Raw genomic sequence first — 21,152 nt, forward strand, 5'->3', positions numbered from 1 at the left:
CACCATCATTGTCCGCCTACCGTGAACAAACCCCGAGCCCATTAACCGCGGAATATTTTCACGTGAAAACCCCTTGGAAAAGTCGTAGTCTTTCCGGAAAATGTCAACAGAATGCGCTCAATGAAAAGGTACAAAACCCGTGTTTGTAAACGCGCCACTCCGTATAGCACCGGCTTGTGTCAATATAGCAGAGAGCGCTCTTCTGAGCAAATCTGAAAACAAAAACAATCCGTCCCGTCAGTCGTTAGTTCGCCGTGTCAGTGAACACTTGTATTTACGTAACGTGCTCGTAAAGTTAGGTGTTAACTTTTTACCATTTTTTCTGTTTTTGTGAATATTTTTTCTTTTCTTTTTTAAATAAATTCTCTGTTTTCTATGAAATTTTAATTCCTTCTTTAAAATTTTACCCTAGTATATCTATTAATTTAGTTATTTAATTTTTAGTGTGTGTGTTTTTTTGTAAAGTGTAAAAATAATGAGCACAGGGCTTGTTACCTTGCTTCAAGCAGCGGAGTATTTGGAACGTAGAGAAAGAGGTAATGTAAAATGTAAATTAAACAATTCTTTTTCTAACACAAACAATTCATGTGAATTTACACTTCCACGTCAACATCACTTGTCAGTATCTATTGTTCTGTCTGATCCTGATCCGTCGTATTATCCTTACTCTGATCCTTGCATAAATCCTTTTCGTTGATAGTCCTACGAGCTATTATAAATTGCTACCCTGATTCTGAAGGTACCTACGTAAGTAGGTACCTGATAAATTGATAGTGGAACAGATGCATCCCTAGGTATCTAATACCACTTGGGTGTCTCAAAATGTTCATCCCAGGATCATGGATGCACAGAAAAGATCCACAGAGATGATTGTTGTTGGGTCTTCTACGTTCTACCACGAATGCATTTTTTAGTGCAGTTGTAAACAATAGAGACTTGAGAATCAAGGGGATTGAAATATTGTAATGGTTGAGAAACTAATGATTTCTCATCTCTCCTCTCGTATACCTATTGAAAAACATGAATACAGAGCGCGGAATTTAGATTCTTTCTGAATGTAAACAAAGTTGTGTGGTTATACTTTGCTGTTTCAGTTTGAACAATCATTATGTCATAATTACTATGTTTTATTATTCACCCGGGGAAAAGAAACATTTTCCTTCGTGGTGAAACTTTTCGAATTAATGGAAATGCTTAATATCATTATCACCATATCACCAAGGTTTTGTAAGGTTCAGGTTTTGTGTAGGTTTTAAGTTCAAGTTTTTGTAGTTCGTACGCTATGGACCATCGACATCGACTGAAACAAACAGGTCCACACTATTTTTTTTTTCTTCCCAAGTCTCCCTACTACACTACTTTGGCCTTTTCCTACCTAAGTAGCTACTTACTTTACTTAAAAAAAAATAAAAAAAAACTTGTACTTAGGTACACAATCTATGGTGGATATTGAATATTTTTTTTTTTTTGACATGTTTCGTCCTCGAGGGCTTCATCAGCAAGAAAGGTATTCCAGCTAAAAGGCTTCTAATCGCGATGTTGATCGTTTTTGGCAGTGTAGAAGTTGACGGACCTTTGAATATAAATAATCTAGTTGCAATTTGGATTATGAAATACAATGTAGGTACTTGCATAACGCAATCCTTATTTACCTACTCAGTAACAGCACAAGTTATCACCCTGATGATAAGGCCAATCTTATTCCCCTTGTTCCAATTCGAAGGAACTCTGATCAAAATATGCAACTGCACTCAACAATAAACTAGTAAACAACAAGTTCATTACAGGTCATACCTTAGCATGTTTCAATTAGGTAGAAATAACAACATTTTGATTGATTGGATTGATCAACCCTTTGAATACCTAGCCTATGAAATATTCGAATAAGGTCTCGCTCTCTAGAGCTCTTACCTATACAGTGTGACCCGAGTTTTTTTTTTAAAGAGATTTCACAAAGAGAACTCTAACTGCTAAAGTATTATCGTCCCAAAATTGAAGAGAGAAAGAAGAAAGGATAAGAGAAAGCCAGCCGTTCCAAGAACGAACATTATCCGTTAAGGATGAAATCCGTCCCGATTGGGAATCGAACCCGCGGCCTAGCGCTTACAAGACAGACGCGCTACCAACAAAGCTAACTAGGCTGGCCGACCCGAATTTTGTCCCATGACTACTTAAAAGCAATTTATTTTCAAGAGCCCAAAACTTAGGTAGGTACCTACTCAAAAAATTATGACTTGAAAGTAAACAGTTTGTGGACGTCCTTAATATCGAAATACAAGTGGGTTGTATTCTCTCTCCCCCCCCCCCCCCCCCCAAACAGCCCGAAAATAAATCGAACCCGCGGCCTAGCGCTTACAAGACAGACGCGCTACCAACAGAGCTAACTAGGCTGGCCGACCCGAATTTTGTCCCATGACTAAAAGCAATTTATTTTCAAGAGCCCAAAACTTAGGTAGGTACTCAAAAAAAAAAAATAATAATAATAATGACTTGAAAGTAAACAGTTTGTGGACGTCCTTAATAACGAAATACAAGTGGGTTGTATTCTCTCTCTCCTCCCCTCCCATACAAACTGCCCGAAAATCAGAAATTATTCAAGTAGGTACTTACCCAAGTACCCACCTACATACAAAAGAAAGTACCCAGTCCTTAGTGCTTAATTATGAAATTTATCTAAGAATTCGATAAGTAAGTACTTAGGAAAACAAAATATTAATTGGAACTCCTTTATAGGTGGTTCTGCCAGATAGGTAGGGACATAGGTACTTAATTCAATTTAGGTGGACTTGTTTAAGTTTAAGTTTTTTTTTTTTTTCTTTTTTTTTTTCAAGTGGAGCTTTTCCTGTTCTACTTGTGCGACTTTGGCATATCAGTCAATAAACACCCTGTATAGGAAGCGAGATTTTTTTTTTCTTCTTCTTCGAAATGAAATAGAAGCAACATGAAAGGTTTTGTACAAAGAATAGGAGAAGTAAGAAGTTTAAAATAAAGAAAAAGGAGGAAAAAAAATATTACAAAATTTTATGCTTAAAAATATGTTAAATCTTAAAGTCATTTTGCATTAGTGTTACAAAAAATGTTCAAATGTGAGAGAAGAACGAGTTTTCTCTCTCTCTTGTTCTTTTAGGCTGTCAGAAGAGTAAAGCTTCAAAAAGTTTCAAGAAACTTGAAGCAAGAAAAATAAAAGAGAAAAATCTGGTGTGAACATCACACGACTTTCCTTATCCTATTGAATGATGCGCCTATTGAAATCCTATTGAATGAGTCGAGGTACCTACGTAGGTACCTGATAAATTGATAGTGGAACAGATGCATCCCTAGGTATCTAATACCACTTGGATGTCTCAAAATGTTCATCCCAGGATCATGGATGCACAGAAAAGATCCACAGAGATGATTGTTGATGGTTGTTGGGTCTTCTACGTTCTACCACGAATGCATTTTTTAGTGCAGTTGTAAACAATAGAGACTTGAGAATCAAGGGGATTGAAATATTGTAATGGTTGAGAAAATAATGATTTCTCATCTCTCCTCTCGTATAATATTGAAAAACATGAATACAGAGCGCGGAATTTAGATTCTTTGTGAATGTAAACAAAGTTGTGTGGTTATGCTTTGCTGTTTCAGTTTGAACAATCATTATGTCATAATTACTATGTTTTATTATTCACCCGGGGAAAAGAAACATTTTCCTTCGTGGTGAAACTTTTCGAATTAATGGAAATGCTTATCATTATCACCAAGGTTTTGTAAGGTTCAGGTTTTGTGTAGGTTATAGGTTCAAGTTTTCGTAGTTCGTACGCTATGGACCATCGACATCGACTGAAACAAACAGGTCCACACTATTTTTTTTCCCCCCCAAGTCTCCCTACTACACTACTTTGGCCTTTTCCTACCTACATAAGTAGCTACTTACTTTACTTAAAAAAAACTTTATTGAATATTTATTTTTTGAAATATATTGAAATTTATTTTTTGACATGTTTTGTCCTCGAGGGCTTCATCAGTTCATCAACAAGAAAGGTATTCCAGCTAAAAGGCTTCCAATCGCGATGTTGATCGTTTTTGGTAGTGTAGAAGTTGACGGACCTTTGAATATAAATAATCTAGTTGCAATTTGGATTATGAAATACAATGTAGGTACTTGCATAACGCAATCCTTATTTACCTACTCAGTAACAGCACAAGTTATCACCCTGATGATAAGGCCAATCTTATTCCCCTTGTTCCAATTCGAAGGAACTCTGATCAAAATATGCAACTGCACTCAACAATAAACTAGTAAACAACAAGTTCATTACAGGTCATACCTTAGCATGTTTCAAGTAGGTAGAAATAACATTTTGATTGATTGGATTGATCAACCCTTTGAATACCTAGCCGGTCCTAGCCTATGAAATATTCGAATAAGGTCTCGCTCTCTAGAGCTCTTACCTATACAGTGTGACCCGAGTTTTTTTTTTAAAGAGATTTCACAAAGAGAACTCTAACTGCTAAAGTATTATCGTCCCAAAATTGAAGAGAGAAAGAAGAAAGGATAAGAGAAAGCCAGCCGTTCCAAGAACGAACATTATCCGTTAAGGATGAAATCCGTCCCGATTGGGAATCGAACCCGCGGCCTAGCGCTTACAAGACAGACGCGCTACCAACAAAGCTAACTAGGCTGGCCGACCCGAATTTTGTCCCATGACTACTTAAAAGCAATTTATTTTCAAGAGCCCAAAACTTAGGTAGGTACCTACTCAAAAAATTATGACTTGAAAGTAAACAGTTTGTGGACGTCCTTAATATCGAAATACAAGTGGGTTGTATTCTCTCTCCCCCCCCCCTCCCATACAAACTGCCCGAAAATCAGAAATTATTCAAGTAGGTACTTACCCAAGTATACACCTACATACAAAAGAAAGTACCCAGTCCTTAGTGCTTAATATATCTTTCAACTTGAAGAGTAGTTTGTAATTTGTCAAGCCATGGCGGCTGGACATGGAATGTCTCGAAATTTACAAATTTGGAACACCAAAAACTAGTTTACTTAGGAGTTCTTCCGTTGTTGTGTTGTCGATGGGTTCCTCCTGAAGGAAAGGAATTTTAATTGTGTTAAACACTTAAGTAAATGATTGTAACAGATGTGGTTCTTGACTTGAACTACCAACCTCCCGATCAGTAGTCCACTGCCTAACCACTACACTTAACTACTGGGAGTCCGGTTGGTTGTTTCCTACTCAAATCTTAATCATGAGGGTTGAATGCCTTTTGCAGTAGTTTCGCCCTTTGAGTCTACCTACATAATTCTAATTACTGTACATATTTTGTACTTACATGATTACAACCAAAAGTTCATTGTTATTTATCATTGTTCGAACCAGTGCTGTATCCGAATGCGAGTATTCTAAATGGTTTTCTTGAAGTTAATGTCTTTGACATTTACCTCGCCAGATGGTCTGCCATAGCTTAGGTATCTTACTAGCATTATAAATTGTTGAACACACTCAAAAAGGCCGAAAAACCAGAGAGATAACCAGCGAATTTCGTCAAAATCGGAGCAATCATTTGAGAGTTGTTGCGGAAAAAACGGACAGACAGGAAACCTGATTGCAAAATAGACCAGTTATAACTTACGAACTCTCTTCGTTCATTCAATTATTTTCTTCCGAAGGAAATAGCGGAGCGTGCGAAAAGCTTAGAACACCCCTGAATACTATTAAGTTGCGTATTATAAATGATAATTACCTACCCAGGTAGTGTTGGGATATATTATCTATGATTAATGAATAATCAGACATTTTAATATGCACTTTAATGTCATGTACCTCCTAGACACATTTTCTACACCAGACCTAGATAGATAACCAGCGAATTTCGTCAAAATCAGAGCAATCATTTGAGATTTGTTGCGGAAAAAACAGACAGACAGAAAACCTGATTGCAAAATAGTCCAGTTAAAACTGACAACTCTCTCCGTTCATTCAATTATTTTCTTCCAAAGGAAATAGCGGAGCGTGCGAAAAGCTTAGAACACCCCTAAATACGTTGCGTATTATAATGATAATTACTTACCCAGGTAGTGTCAGGATATATTTATCTATGATTAATGAATAATCAGACATTTTAATATGCACTTTAATGTCATGTACCTCCTAGACACATTTTCTACACCAGACCTAGACTTTTATTATTAAATTTATAGTTATGGTTATGGATAATGTAAAAACTCTTGAACAAGGTGCTAGGGTTTTAGCATATTCACAGGCACTTAATTAAATTTATAGTTATGGTTATGGATAATGTAAAAACTCTTGAACAAGGTGCTAGGGTTTTAGCATATTCACAGGCACTTAATTATTTATTTATGTGTAACATTGAGTGATATAATATGATCGCGAATCTAACAAAGTTGACCAAACCAGTTTTTTTTAGTAGACACTTTAAATTTATTATGACGGCTGTTTTTATGAGACTCCCCCTCCGGTTGTTGTGTTTTGGAACCAAAGAGATTCCATATCTTTCAAAGTAGTTAACCAGCAGTTTTTAACCCCTCGTTGGTAAGCAGTGAAAAGCACTTTGTGCTAGTTCGATGTCCGAAGAAATATGACTGTTAACCGACTCGAGGTATTCTATCTCAGACTTATTCCCGTTTTCTGTATCAATATCCACCATCATTGTCCGCCTACCGTGAACAAACCCCGAGCCCATTAACCGCGGAATATTTTCACGTGAAAACCCCTTGGAAAAGTCTTATCTTTCAACTTGAAGAGTAGTTTGTAATTTGTCAAGCCATGGCGGCTGGACATGGAATGTCTCGAAACTTACAAATTTGGAACACCAAAAACTAGTTCAGGAGTTCTTCCATCTTCCATTGTTGTGTTGTCGATGGGTTCCTCCTGAAGGAAAGGAATTTTAATTGTGTTAAGTTAAACACTTAAGTAAATGATTGTAACAGATGTGGTTCTTGACTTGAACTACCAATCTCCCGATCAGTAGTCCACTGCCTAACCACTACACTTAACTACTGGGAGTACTGGGGTTGGTTGTTTCCAACTCAAATCTTAATCATGAGGGTTGAATGCCTTTTGCAGTAGTTTCGCCCTTTGAGTCTACCTACATAATTCTAATTAAGTACTGTACATATTTTGTACATGATTACAACCAAAAGTTCATTGTTATTTATCATTGTTCGAACCAGTGCTGTATCCGAATGCGAGTATTCTAAATGGTTTTCTTTATTCTTTTTGATTTCAGAAGCGGAGCATGGCTACGCATCGTCTCTACCTCCGTTCCCCGTGTCTGATCTCAAGAATATCAAGCGGCCGAAGATAAAGAAATCTCAGGGTAGCAGGTAAGTCTGTTTTTAAGGGTCTAACGTAGCTTTCAAAAGGTATGGGGTATGTCCTTATCGTGTGTTATCAGGTTATCACGTAGTCAAGTGAAGAATCATGATGAAAACCATGGACTCTAAGGACGCTCGCGCTCAGGCGTAGGAGATCTCCAAATGCTCTATATCCGAGTAACATCTTATTGAGTAATCCTCTAGGTGGTGGGTTAGATTCCCCCCTGGGACGAATTTAATCCTAAACAGATAAGCTTCGTTCTTGGAACGGCTGGCTTTCTCCTATCTTGTCCTTATTCTCGCTTCGATTGTGGGACGATAAGACCTCCGTCGTTGCAGTTTGCCAGGTCTACGGTCTACGTTTTCTATGTTCATAGATATGTCTCCTGTAAATCCTTTGCAACTTGACCGTCGGATTACGGAGTTCACTAATGTGAGCCACCGGACCACAAGTTACATAAATATGTACTTAAGTACATATTACCTACTTCATACTTAAGTTGCTTTTCTTTTCTCCGACCAAGGAGGAGTACACGAGTTTCGGGTGTTGGATAATTGGTGGGGTCCGCTCAGTATAAGATTCCAACCGAGCAGACCTTGCGTTCTAAATTCTCAGTCAGACGTACCTAAGTACCATTCCTATCGAAATATCTTCTACCACTAGATACCAGTGTTGCCAATTTAATGACTAGGTATGCCGTGCAATATTCGAGATAGTCTGATCTAGTCGTTCTCAACCTGCGGCCTAAGCTCTTCTGTATGGACCCTGCTTATCAATTCTTTTGAACATCGGCACCAATCCCGTTACAAATCATACTCGACGGTGCCTAACTTGAGTTCTTCAGCTCTCAAGAGGGACCAGTTTTTCTCTCCCTCCTCTCTCTCTTTCCCTCCCTCCCTCTTCATCTCCATCTTCCCTCTCTCTCTTACTTGGTCGTTAGGTGTAGGTACTAATACTAACATAATAGAGAGTTTTTTTTTCTTATTATTTATCGTTTTTGTCTTGACGTTTACAGAACAACCTACCACTTACTTTCGAATCGAAACAATTCTTTTCTTTTTTTGTGGTAAAAATAGCTTGACAGATGATTTGTCTTTTTCACACCACTGGGCAATGTGGCAATATCCTTGATATGACGATAATTGCCTGAGCACGAAACCTCACAATAGATCGACAGAACCTATCTGATATAGCACACCAGCTTGTGTTAGTATCTGCGTTGGATAGATAGGTATGGCAGATTTTAGCCCGCTGCACCAACCTCGTGGTGCAGTGGTTAACGCGTTGGACTTTGGATCTGGAGGTTGGTGGTTCGAGTCCAAGTCAAGTCATAAAATTTAGCGTAGTATATTAAGTGGGGAACGTCATTTGTGACAAGCATTTATGTTGAACACAATTAAAATTCTTTTAGCCCGCTTCCAATGGGGTCCTAATGTAGGAATTGAGGAGCACGGTAGCGCTCCAAGTCAAGAAAGTAAAATTGTTATTCAGGAAATATCTTCTACCACTAGATACCAGTGTTGCCAATTTAAAGGTATGCCGTGCAATATTCGAGATAGTCTGATCTAGTCGTTCTCAACCTGCGGCCTAATCTCTTCTGTATGGCCCCTGCTTATCACTTCTTTTGAACATCGGCACCAATCCCGTTACAAATCATACTCGACGGTGCCTAACTTGAGTTCTTCAGCTCTCAAGAGGGACCAGTTTTTGTATCAGGAGACCAAGAGGGTACCTATTTGAACAGCAGCCCGCTTAAAGTTTAGAACCCTCAAATGTGGCCCTCAGCAAAACAGGTTGAGAATGGCTGGTCTGATCTGATACCATAGTTGGGTAGCCGACTCTGAACTGTACTATGTCTAATTGTCCACGCCGATTCATATGGAGACCAAGAGGGTACCTATTTGAACAGCAGCCCGCTTAAAGTTTAGAACCCTCAAATGTGGCCCTCAGCAAAATAGGTTGAGAATGGCTGGTCTGATCTGATACCATAGTTGGGTAGCCGACTCTGAACTGTACTATGTCTAATTGTCCACGCCGATTCATAGCGACCTTGGCGGAATGGATAGCTAATATATAGCTATGGTAGGTTCTCTTCTATATTTGGTACCTACTCCACCTCATGGATAGCTCTCTAGATTCTCTAGGTTTGGTTACCTAGTTGCTATTGGCTTGCAATGGTGTGGTGTCGTATACAGAGTAGAACAGGAGCTATAGGGTGATTATAAAATCACCCTGGATGCCATTTGTTTAAATGAGGCCAGTGGCTGGACTACATACTCACTTGCCTTGTGTAATTCTGTGAAATTCAACCATTAGAGAAGGGCCCCAGCACTCACTATCAGGTACACCTATATCCCTATATGACAGGCACGGCTGAAAAGGTCCGCCTGTCAGGTCTATCTGATGAGCACACACACTACCAGGTAGGCCTGATCATCAGGTGTTCCTGTCAGGTCTATGTACCTCATGCAGTCACGAATTGTATTTTTAAAAAAGTTTGTCTACTCAATCTTTATACTCAGTTACTCCGTCATAAAAGTCCAAACTTTGTATGATTGCATGAAACCGAAAGTGCTCTAATTTTTCCTCTCTAGCCTCTTTCGAGGATTTTATTCCGCAATGATTTTTTACGACTTCGTGTTACGTATTAGGTTTTTTTTTTTTTTTTTTTTTTTTTTTTTTTTTGCCGTTGGCGTTTCAATAAAATCCTGGATACCACCCTGGTTCGGCATATTGTTTATGGGTTTATAGCTTCCCGTATGAAGAGGAAGACATCTGATAGATTAAAATGGAGCTTCCCCTTTTGAATATCACGACACGCGACTGGTTGAATGTTCTATTTAACGAGAGGGGCCACTACTTTACCATGGAGCGGGCTCCGAAAATTTGGACCGTCCCTCCCCGGGGTACATCACTGTTTGGACTCTCGGGCCCCTCAATAAAATCCTGGATACCACCCTGGTTCGGCATATTGTTTATGGGTTTATAGCTTCCCGGATCTGACACGTATGAAGAGGAAGACATCTGATAGATTAAAATGGAGCTTCCCCTTTTGAATATCACGACACGCGACTGGTTGAATGTTCTATTTAACACGAGAAAAGTAGAAAACTACACACAGCTCGATGTTGGACGTTGTTGACTATATTGTAGGTCAACCTAACACGCTGATTTGAGTGGGTGGGGAATGTGGTGGCAAGTGGAGGCCTCAGATTTCCTCATGCAGAAAGGTGGACTATGCACCAACTGCACCAGGGTGTCAGGACGGTATATTAAGTGGGGAACGTCATTTGTGACAAGCATTTGTGCAGAACACAATTAAAATTCTTTTAGCCCGCTTCCAATGGGGTCCTAATGTAGGAATTGAGGAGCACGGTAGCGCTCCAAGTCAAGAAAGTTTGACAGCTTAAATACTAGATGTCCAAAAAACTACTTAGGCCGTCGCGTCGGGCACTCTTACTTAGTAAGTTTTGTTATGCAAAATTGTCAATGGTTTTACCCTTTCTTGATCTCTGATCAAGATAGGGTATCCGAATTGAGGGATCACCACTGATGGATAACATTAGATACATTTTTTTAGTTGAAGTGAAAGCAAACCCAGTCGAAAGCTCAATGTTAAACCAATAGATTTTAGCAATAAGTCCTCTGTAACGTGTACCCCATGTTATGTGTTCCATTGCATTATTGCTGACTCGGAACGAAAAACAAAAGAGGAAAATAAACAAAAACTTCACTCTTAGTAAGTTTTGTTATGCAAAATTGTCAATGGTTTTACCCTTTCTTGATCTCTGATCAAGATAGGGTATCCGCATTGAGGGATCACCTCTGATGGATGACATTAGATACATTTTTTTTAGTTGAAGTGAAAGCAAACCCAGTCGAAAGCTCAATGTTAAACCAATAGATTTTAGCAATACCTCTGTAACGTGTACCCCATGTTATGTGTTCCATTGCATTATTGCTGACTCGGAACGAAAAACAAAAGAGGAAAATAAACAAAAACTCATATGCAATGTATAATGTGTTGTAATAATTTGTAACATATTCCACATGTTGTATGCAGTGCCGTGGTTCTCCATGGAAGGGAAGCTTCCGTTCCTCTCTTATACTGTACCGTTTTCTCTCTCTTTTTTTTCGTCACTTGTTTAAATGAGGCCAGTGGCTGGACTGCATACTCACTTGCCTTGTGTAATTTTGTGAAATTCAACCATTAGAGAAGGGCCCCAGCACTCACTATCAGGTACACCTATATGATAGGCACGGCTGGAAAGGTCCGCCTGTCAGGTCTATCTGATGAGCACACACACTACCAGGTGGGCCTGATCATCAGGTGTTCCTGTCAGGTCTACCTGATAGTGAGTTGCTGGCCAAGGATGGAAAAAATGTACCTCATGCAGTTACGACTTGTATTGTCCAAAAAGTTTGTCTACTCAATCTCTATACTCAGTTACTCCGTCATAAAAGTCCAAATTTTGTATGATTGCATGAAACCGAAAGTGCTCTAATTTTTTCTCTCTAGCCTCTTTCGAGGATTTTATTTCGCAATGATTTTTTACGACTTCGTGGTACGTATTATTATTATTATTATTATTATTATTTGCCGCTTTGGCGTTTGTTATCCTCCGAATATAATATCACGTCTGACTAATCTGTAACAATAAGCCGGCGGCGGCCGACTAGGATATTATTGTCGAAAAGAGAGAAGATAATAGAAGGGAGGAGAAGTTCGAAGAAAGGAGGGGAAGGAGGGAACGGAAAATCCATGTTGTGAATTTATTATTTTTTTTGTAAGGAACTGAATTTACTGAATTAGATTTGAGGAGACTCTCTTTAGCCTGCGGGTATTGAGTACTGGGGAAAGAACTTTTTCTTCTGCCATTGGTTCGAATGTACACTACTTTTTTTTCGTTTTGTAACAAAAGTCCCAAATGAGAAGAATTTAATGAGGATTTTTTAGATGGCCAGACGCTGAAATAGCCTGACTTTTAGCTCGACAATTCTTTTTAGAATCGAATCTGGCACCCTTCTTTTGGGCTTCTTAGTCCGGAATACCAAGAGTAGACATTTGACAGTCCCGACATTTTCCAAGACGCTCGGTCTTGTGCCTCTGTCATGACTATAGTGCAACTGCACCAGGGTGTCGGGGGTGATAACGAAAATGAGGTCATTAAATGGTAATAATAAGGAAGAAATGGAAAGTGATAAGAGTCGAGTATTAGCGAACTCGTATGATGAATTAGGTGGGGTCTGAAGTCTCGAAGTAATGCAGTAGTGCAGTACCGAGACGGTATTTTCATATCTTCCTTTGAGAAAAAGTGGGTCTGAAAAAAAAAAAAAAAATGAATTTTTTTGCTATTATTTTATCAAATAAATAACTCTTTCACTAACTTTCCCTGTAATACATACATATTAGGTATCTACTCAAAACAGTTGGGCTGCGAACTGCGATCACGTAATATTTTGAAGTTCAACCTTAATCTTTATTCATAAATTGTTGGTACAGTTCTGGTTTATTGATCCTATAAGTATTCTGCGTTGAAAGTAATAAAGATTTTATTTAAGTATTTTTCTGCGAAGTCTGCACACGAAAACTTTAATTTCTAAAGTAAAGACTTAAAACCAAAAAAACACGAAGTATAGGGGGTCACTTGTTTAGGTACTTATGTTCGCTGTTACAGGTCCACAAGAAACCAAAGCATTGGCCTCATAAAACGGCCGTCAATGTGGATTGATTATATCGATCAAGTTCATTCCGAGGCATGGCCAAACTTGTAGAAAAGGCATGGCCGAACTTGTAGAAAATAATAAAAAATACGGTCGCGCATTTGACAGTCCCGACATTTCGTGTGCTTTATTAATATTTTTTTCGTTGTGTAGATAAATCTGTGTCCACACATAGTCCATAATCGACGGCCGTCGATGTGGATCGATTATATCGATCAATTTACTGTCAATTAGATCCCTAAGAACCTAGGGTTCCCAGGGACGATCGATCGACGGCCGCCGACTAACTATGTGTGGCCATTGGCCACAACTTAAAATATTTCTTCCTTGTCATGTAGGGCGAAAATATCCTACATACAGCCTCTCCTGTAGGTATAACATAGAGTTTAGCATATGTACATATGTCAAGATCTGTCGGTGATATTTATTTTCCTCGGGGTGTTTGAACCCAAGATTATTGGCTGAGAGCGACAGGCAGGGGAAGGAGAGAGAGCTGCAACTGCTCTCCATAGAGTCTCAATGTCACTGAGTGGTTCGGTGCATTGTATTGAGCATGATGTAGACACACCAGTACCTGGTACACAACAACACATGCCTTCTCTTACTTCACGAGACCTTGATACGCCTCATACCATGACCTAGGCCAATCCATAGTGCGGCGGCTTTGGTTACTTTGCTAGTGAACTCTCCGGCGCGGCGGTAGAAATTTTCAAGCATGGAAAATTTTCTCCCCGTGACGCGCTGTTGCCAAATATCCCCCGCCCTATCCCTAACGTTGAAATATTGTTATTATTACCTATTATTTTACGAGTTTTTTTTTCTTCGCAAATTCTTGTTTTTTTTTTTTACCGTGAGCCCAATTCTCATTTTCACTCATTGGTGTGCCAATTCTCATGACCCAACAACTATTTTCCTTCTATTTTCTGTTGTTTTTTCCTCTCTCTTTCTCGCTCTCTCCGGCCCCTTCCTCTGCCTCTTATTGTCAAATTTCCACGTCCAATTTTCTTTTCTTGATGATGAATTTATTTCAAGTAAAGATAATAAGCGCACGTTCATATCAACGATAAGTACGTCAGTTTTGCATTGCGGAATTCAAAGACATAACAACTATTACTGTGCTCGCGTCAATAGGCAATAAATTATGATTGACCCTACGTAATGAGCTCTTGAGTTTTATAACTCGATGATTTTGCATTTAGTTTGGTCTGTTTTGTTGGATGAGTCTCAAACGCTCAGTCTCATTTTCATGAAATTCTGCAAGAATATTTAACACAGAAAAGAGAGGCCCCGTTGGGCCTTTGGTGCTGCTAACTGTAGAACTCACTCAAACCCATTGGCCTGATTGAGGTCTACAGTTCACTGAATTAAAAAATTACGAATCACATATCACAGTCCCTGTTAGTTCAGTTGTTGGCAACATTCGACTCGTAATCGGGGGTCTACAGTTTGAATCCTGGCCTGATTGAGGTCTACAGTTCACTGAACTAAAAAATTACGAATCACATATCACAGTCCCTGTTAGTTCAGTTGTTGGCAACATTCGACTCGTAATCGGGGGTCTACAGTTTGAATCCCAGTAGGGTATTTCGTCCTGGACCACCAAACCACCATTCGTTGAGGCTAGAGGTCATGGAGTCACCTTAAATCTCTTGTAGGCGTTTATTCTACCACACGCTTTTTTTTTACTTTTTTAGACCATTTTATATTATCTCTCTGATTTTTTTACTAATGCAACTTTTTCCTCTTTGTGTTTACAGATCTTCTCATAATGAACTGGAAAAAAACAGGTAAGATTTTTTTTCCTCGTTGTTCATCTTAGCTCGTGCTGAGATCAAGTTTATTTGTGGGTTTTGAATTTTTTATTTTAGTCGAATTTCTAGCCATCTTCTACGGGCTTGGTCTATTGCTCGGTTTCAATGGGATTTGGAGGCCTGATGTTTTCATAGTAGAATTTACAGAACTTTTTCCTCATTCCTGTAATCAATAAATAATCAGTTTGTAGCGATTACTTAATGCTTTAAGTAGCAGGAACTTGTGTTCTGTTAGCTTGTAGTGTATTGTTTTACATGGGTAATAAAATTGAATTCTCTTCAAGTTGGCTAAGTCGGTCGGTAGGCATATAGGTATTGAGGAAAAAACATGAGAACATGATGTGCTGTTTTGCGTTTTAGGGTGCTTCTTCTTCGAAATGAAATAGAAGCAACATGAAAGGTTTTGTACAAAGAATAGGAGAAGTAAGAGGTTTAAAATAAAGAAAAAGGAGGAAAAAAAAATATTACAAAATTTTATGCTTAAAAATATGTTAAATCTTAAAGTCATTTTGCATTAGTGTTACAAAAAAAGTTCAAATGTGAGAGAAGAACGAGTTTTCTCTCTCTCTCTTGTTCTTTTAGGCTGTCAGAAGAGTAAAGCTTCAAAAAGTTTCAAGAAACTTGAAGCAAAAAAAAAAAATAATAAAAGAGAAAAATCTGGTGTGAACATCACACGACTTTCCTTATCCTATTGAATGATGCGCCTATTGAAATCCTATTGAATGAGTCAAAATCTGTCCAAAAGCGTCAAAATACCGCCAAGTGCAGCAACTATCTCAACCAAACCAAACAGCAGTGTCACATTTGTGAACTACATACCAAATTTCAAGTCTCTAGCTCATACCGTCCCCGAGATATTGTTAAATTACATCACCGAAAACCGCCAAAAAGCCGTAAAATGCCGTCAAGCGTTGCACCGGTTTTAACCAAAAGTTTCGTGTCGCATCCTTGTCACGTTTGACAGCTACTATATTTATACCAAATTTCAAGTCTCTAGCTCTCGAGTTATTTTGTTTACAGACGGACAGACAGACGCACACACGGACCAATGGCTGAAACTTTTGAATGAGTCAAAATCTGTCCAAAAGCGTCAAAATACCGCCAAGTGCAGCAACTATCTCAACCAAACCTAACAGCAGCAACTTTTGTGTTGCATCCTTGTCACATTTGTGAACTACATACCAAATTTCAAGTCTCTAGCTCATACCGTCCCCGAAATATTGTTAAATTACACCGAAAACCGCCAAAAAGCCGTAAAATGCCGTCAAGCGTTGCACCGGTTTTAACCAAAAGTTTCGTGTCGCATCCTTGTCACATTTGACAGCTACTATATACCAAATTTCAAGTCTCTAGCTCTCGAGTTATTTTGTTTACAGACGGACAGACAGACGCACACACGGACCAATGGCTGAAACTTTGTATTTAGGCTCTAGGGACCTCAAAACGTGTTTTGGCACTAAAATCTGACCATCGAAAATTTGACCCGATTACATTACTTTCCTTCCTATAGGATAAGGAAAGTAAAAAAGGGAAAAGAAAAGCTCATTTGAGGAAAAAAAAAAAAAATGTTCAGACTTTTCCCAATTTGAGTAGACAGTCGAGTTGTTTTTTTACTGTTTTTCCTTTGCTAAATTGGAAATTGGACATACCGCACGCAACGTAAAGTGGGTACAGAAGTGTGATTTCCCCCCACATCATGTAGGGAGAAAAGCTCATTTGAGGAAAAAAAAAAATGTTCAGACTTTTCCCAATTTGAGTAGACAGTCAAGTTGTTTTTTTTCCTTTGCTAAATTGGAAATTGGACATACCGCACGCAACGTAAAGTGGGTACAGAAGTGTGATTTCCCCCCACATCATGTAGGGGTTCTTATTATTAACGCTTGAAATAAAACGGGGTGTTATTGTTAAGTGTTCTCCTAAGATAATGGGGTGGTTGCTATCATAGCACTCAAATTACGCTCATGGGTACATGGAGAGTCGAGACCTTTAGTTCAATATAGACCTACATACATGTATTGTATGAAGTTAATGTCTTTGACATTTACCTCGCCAGATGGTCTGCCATAGCTTAGGTATCTTACTAGCATTATAAATTGTTGAACACACTCAAAAAGGCCGAAAAACCAGAGAGATAACCAGCGAATTTCGTCAAAATCGGAGCAATCATTTGAGAGTTGTTGCGGAAAAAACGGACAGACAGGAAACCTGATTGCAAAATAGACCAGTTATAACTTACGAACTCTCTTCGTTCATTCAATTATTTTCTTCCGAAGGAAATAGCGGAGCGTGCGAAAAGCTTAGAACACCCCTGAATACTATTAAGTTGCGTATTATAAATGATAATTACCTACCCAGGTAGTGTTGGGATATATTATCTATGATTAATGAATAATCAGACATTTTAATATGCACTTTAATGTCATGTACCTCCTAGACACATTTTCTACACCAGACCTAGACTTTTATTATTAAATTTATAGTTATGGTTATGGATAATGTAAAAACTCTTGAACAAGGTGCTAGGGTTTTAGCATATTCACAGGCACTTAATTATTTATTTATGTGTAACATTGAGTGATATAATATGATCGCGAATCTAACAAAGTTGACCAAACCAGTTTTTTTTAGTAGACACTTTAAATTTATTATGACGGCTGTTTTTATGAGACTCCCCCTCCGGTTGTTGTGTTTTGGAACCAAAGAGATTCCATATCTTTCAACTTGAAGAGTAGTTTGTAATTTGTCAAGCCATGGCGGCTGGACATGGAATGTCTCGAAATTTACAAATTTGGAACACCAAAAACTAGTTTACTTAGGAGTTCTTCCGTTGTTGTGTTGTCGATGGGTTCCTCCTGAAGGAAAGGAATTTTAATTGTGTTAAACACTTAAGTAAATGATTGTAACAGATGTGGTTCTTGACTTGAACTACCAACCTCCCGATCAGTAGTCCACTGCCTAACCACTACACTTAACTACTGGGAGTCCGGTTGGTTGTTTCCTACTCAAATCTTAATCATGAGGGTTGAATGCCTTTTGCAGTAGTTTCGCCCTTTGAGTCTACCTACATAATTCTAATTAAGTACTGTACATATTTTGTACATGATTACAACCAAAAGTTCATTGTTATTTATCATTGTTCGAACCAGTGCTGTATCCGAATGCGAGTATTCTAAATGGTTTTCTTTATTCTTTCTGATTTCAGAAGCGGAGCATGGCTACGCATCGTCTCTACCTCCGTTCCCCGTGTCTGATCTCAAGAATATCAAGCGGCCGAAGATAAAGAAATCTCAGGGTAGCAGGTAAGTCTGTTTTTAAGGGTCTAACGTAGCTTTCAAAAGGTATGGGGTATGTCCTTATCGTGTGTTATCAGTTATCACGTAATCAAGTGAAGAATCATGATGAAAACCATGGACTCTAAGGACGCTCGCGCTCAGGAGATCTCCAAATGCTCTAAGTATATCCGAGTAACATCTTATTGAGGAGATCTCCAAATGCTCTATATCCGAGTAACATCTTATTGAGTTCTTCTCTAGGTGGTGGGTTAGATTCCCCCCTGGGACGAATTTAATCCCCCTAAACAGATAAGCTTCGTTCTCGGAACGGCTGGCTTTCTCCTATCTTGTCCTTATTCTCGCTTCGATTGTGGGACGATAAGACCTCCGTCGTTGCAGTTTGCCAGGTCTACGGTCTACGTTTTCTATGTTCATAGATATGTCTTCGGTAAATCCTTTGCAACTTGACCGTCGGATTACGGAGTTCACTAATGTGAGCCACCGGACCACAAGTTACGGAGTACACGAGTTTCGGGTGTTGGATAATTGGTGGGGTCCGCTCAGTATAAGATTCCAACAGAGCAGACCTTGCGTTCTAAATTCTCAGTCAGACGTACCTACCATTCCTATCGAAATCAATCAATCAATATCAATATATTTTATTGTGGATGTATACATGGTATGTTCACAATATTTTAATAAAACCTAATACTTAAATAACTTAAATCTAAACCAACTTTATACCTTTATAGTAGCACCAGAATGTAAATCGGTGATGTCTCGACCATACGAATTCCGACCTCAATGAATTCCCTGTGTACACTTTCCCATGAGAGTAATGCTATCCGTGGCTCCAGACTCCAAAATAAACTCATTCCTGAATGAGAACCACCCGAGGGCTTTCCTCGCTGGTAGATCTACAATTCTCTTGACCATCACATTCTCTAAGGTAGCCAAAGACGATTCTCTGTAGTATAAATGATCAGACTGAAAAAATCCATTATCTTATGATGCCAGCCTAAGATCTTAATGAGATTAAAGCAGAACAGAATGGAAACTTTTGTTTCAAGATTTGAGACGCAAGTTTTATAATTTCCTTCTTGAGATACGGTGTTTGTCGGAATGTAAAGAGGAAATTCGCGGATATGCTAATCAAATTAGAAGCCATTCTGTGACATAGACATAGAGAAGGACTGAAAGAAGTATCACGTCACTACCCGGATTGAAACTCCAGAGCTTTTGGGAGTTGAGAGTCAGTCGTTGCAGCATTGAGGCCACTGAGGTACTGAGGCTAATGAGAAATCCAGATCTAGTATTCTAGATGGTACTTGTACAGGATCTCTCCCTATTCTAACAAAAGATCTTATTGGGGGTGTCATTAGCCCTGGTGATATAGTTGGTATCACCGTCACTCTGTTTGAACCAGACCATACCAGACATCTCTGCGAACATAGTCAATGGGTTGGTCGTCGCATGTGTTACATTGATAGCACAGGGAGTGCCCTCCACCACCATTCGTTGAGGCTAGAGGTCATTGGAGTCACCTTAAATCTCTTGTAGGCGTTTATTCTACCACACGCTTTTTTTTACTTTTTTAGACCATTTTATATTATCTCTCTGATTTTTTTACTAATGCAACTTTTTCCTCTTTGTGTTTACAGATCTTCTCATAATGAACTGGAAAAAAACAGGTAAGATTTTTTTTTTCCTCGTTGTTCATCTTAGCTCGTGCTGAGATCAAGTTTATTTGTGGGTTTGAATTTTTTGATTTTTTGATTTTTTTTTTTAGTCGAATTTCTAGCCATCTTCTACGGGCTTGGTCTATTGCTCGGTTTCAATGGGATTTGGAGGCCTGATGTTTTCATAGTAGAGGTAAAGTTGAGTTGTTTTGCGGTGAGGCAAAGTAAGCCCACGTAGCATTATGGTGAAACAACATAATGGACATACTTACCATTGTGGTGAAGCAATGTAGGTAATGGACACATGGAAGTTTTCAAACATGTGAAACGAATTGTAGATAACGTCACAATTTCTCTCTCTCCCTCCTCCCTTTCTCTCCCTCCTCTCTTTCTCTCCCTCCTCTCTCTCTCTCTCTCTCTCTCTCCCTCCCTCCCTCCATCTTCCCTCTCTCTCTCTTACTTGGTCGTTAGGTGTAGGTACTAATACTAACATAATAGAGAGTTTTTTTTTTTCTTATTATTTATCGTTTTTGTCTTGACGTTTACAGAACAACCTACCACTTATTTTCGAATCGAAACAATTCTTTTCTTTTTTTTTTGTGGTAAAAATAGCTTGACAGATGATTTGTCTTTTTCACACCACTGGGCAATGTGGCAATATCCTTGATATGACGATAATTGCCTGAGCACGAAACCTCACAATAGATCGACAGAACCTATCTGATATAGCACACCAGCTTGTGTTAGTATCTGCGTTGGATAGATAGGTATGGCAGATTTTAGCCCGCTGCACCAACCTCGTGGTGCAGTGGTTAACGCGTTGGACTTTGGATCTGGAGGTTGGTGGTTCGAGTCCAAGTCAAGTCATAAAATTTAGCGTAGTATATTAAGTGGGGAACGTCATTTGTGACAAGCATTTATGTTGAACACAATTAAAATTCTTTTAGCCCGCTTCCAATGGGGTCCTAATGTAGGAATTGAGGAGCACGGTAGCGCTCCAAGTCAAGAAAGTTTGACAGCTTAAATACTAGATGTCCAAAAAACTACTTAGGCCGTCGCGTCGGGCACTCTTACTTAGTAAGTTTTGTTATGCAAAATTGTCAATGGTTTTACCCTTTCTTGATCTCTGATCAAGATAGGGTATCCGAATTGAGGGATCACCACTGATGGATAACATTAGATACATTTTTTTAGTTGAAGTGAAAGCAAACCCAGTCGAAAGCTCAATGTTAAACCAATAGATTTTAGCAATAAGTCCTCTGTAACGTGTACCCCATGTTATGTGTTCCATTGCATTATTGCTGACTCGGAACGAAAAACAAAAGAGGAAAATAAACA

The 21,152-nt window shown here is 38.9% G+C and overlaps 1 protein-coding gene and 1 long non-coding RNA gene across 2 annotated transcripts in view; both read left to right on the forward strand.

Annotated features, from left to right (window-relative positions):
* Positions 1 to 253: 253 nt before the first annotated feature.
* LOC103524629 (max dimerization protein 1-like) lies at positions 254 to 15,212 on the forward strand. Its single transcript, XM_008489658.3, has 3 exons — positions 254 to 536; positions 7,240 to 7,336; positions 14,810 to 15,212. Exons 1-3 carry the CDS (start codon positions 476 to 478, stop codon positions 14,841 to 14,843), a joined length of 192 nt encoding a protein of 63 aa, XP_008487880.1. The 5' UTR covers positions 254 to 475; the 3' UTR covers positions 14,844 to 15,212.
* Positions 15,213 to 18,065: 2,853 nt separating this feature from the next.
* Positions 18,066 to 21,152, forward strand: part of LOC113465458 — a 29,546-nt gene continuing 26,459 nt past the window's right edge. Inside the window, exons 1-2 of the long non-coding RNA XR_003390165.1 lie at positions 18,066 to 18,162; positions 19,797 to 19,826. This is a non-coding gene — a long non-coding RNA (uncharacterized LOC113465458). The remainder of the gene's footprint in view (positions 18,163 to 19,796; positions 19,827 to 21,152) is intronic.

Source organism: Diaphorina citri, unplaced genomic scaffold (assembly GCF_000475195.1).
Source record: "Diaphorina citri unplaced genomic scaffold, Diaci psyllid genome assembly version 1.1 scaffold109, whole genome shotgun sequence".
NCBI classification, from domain to species: Eukaryota; Metazoa; Arthropoda; class Insecta; order Hemiptera; family Psyllidae; genus Diaphorina; species Diaphorina citri.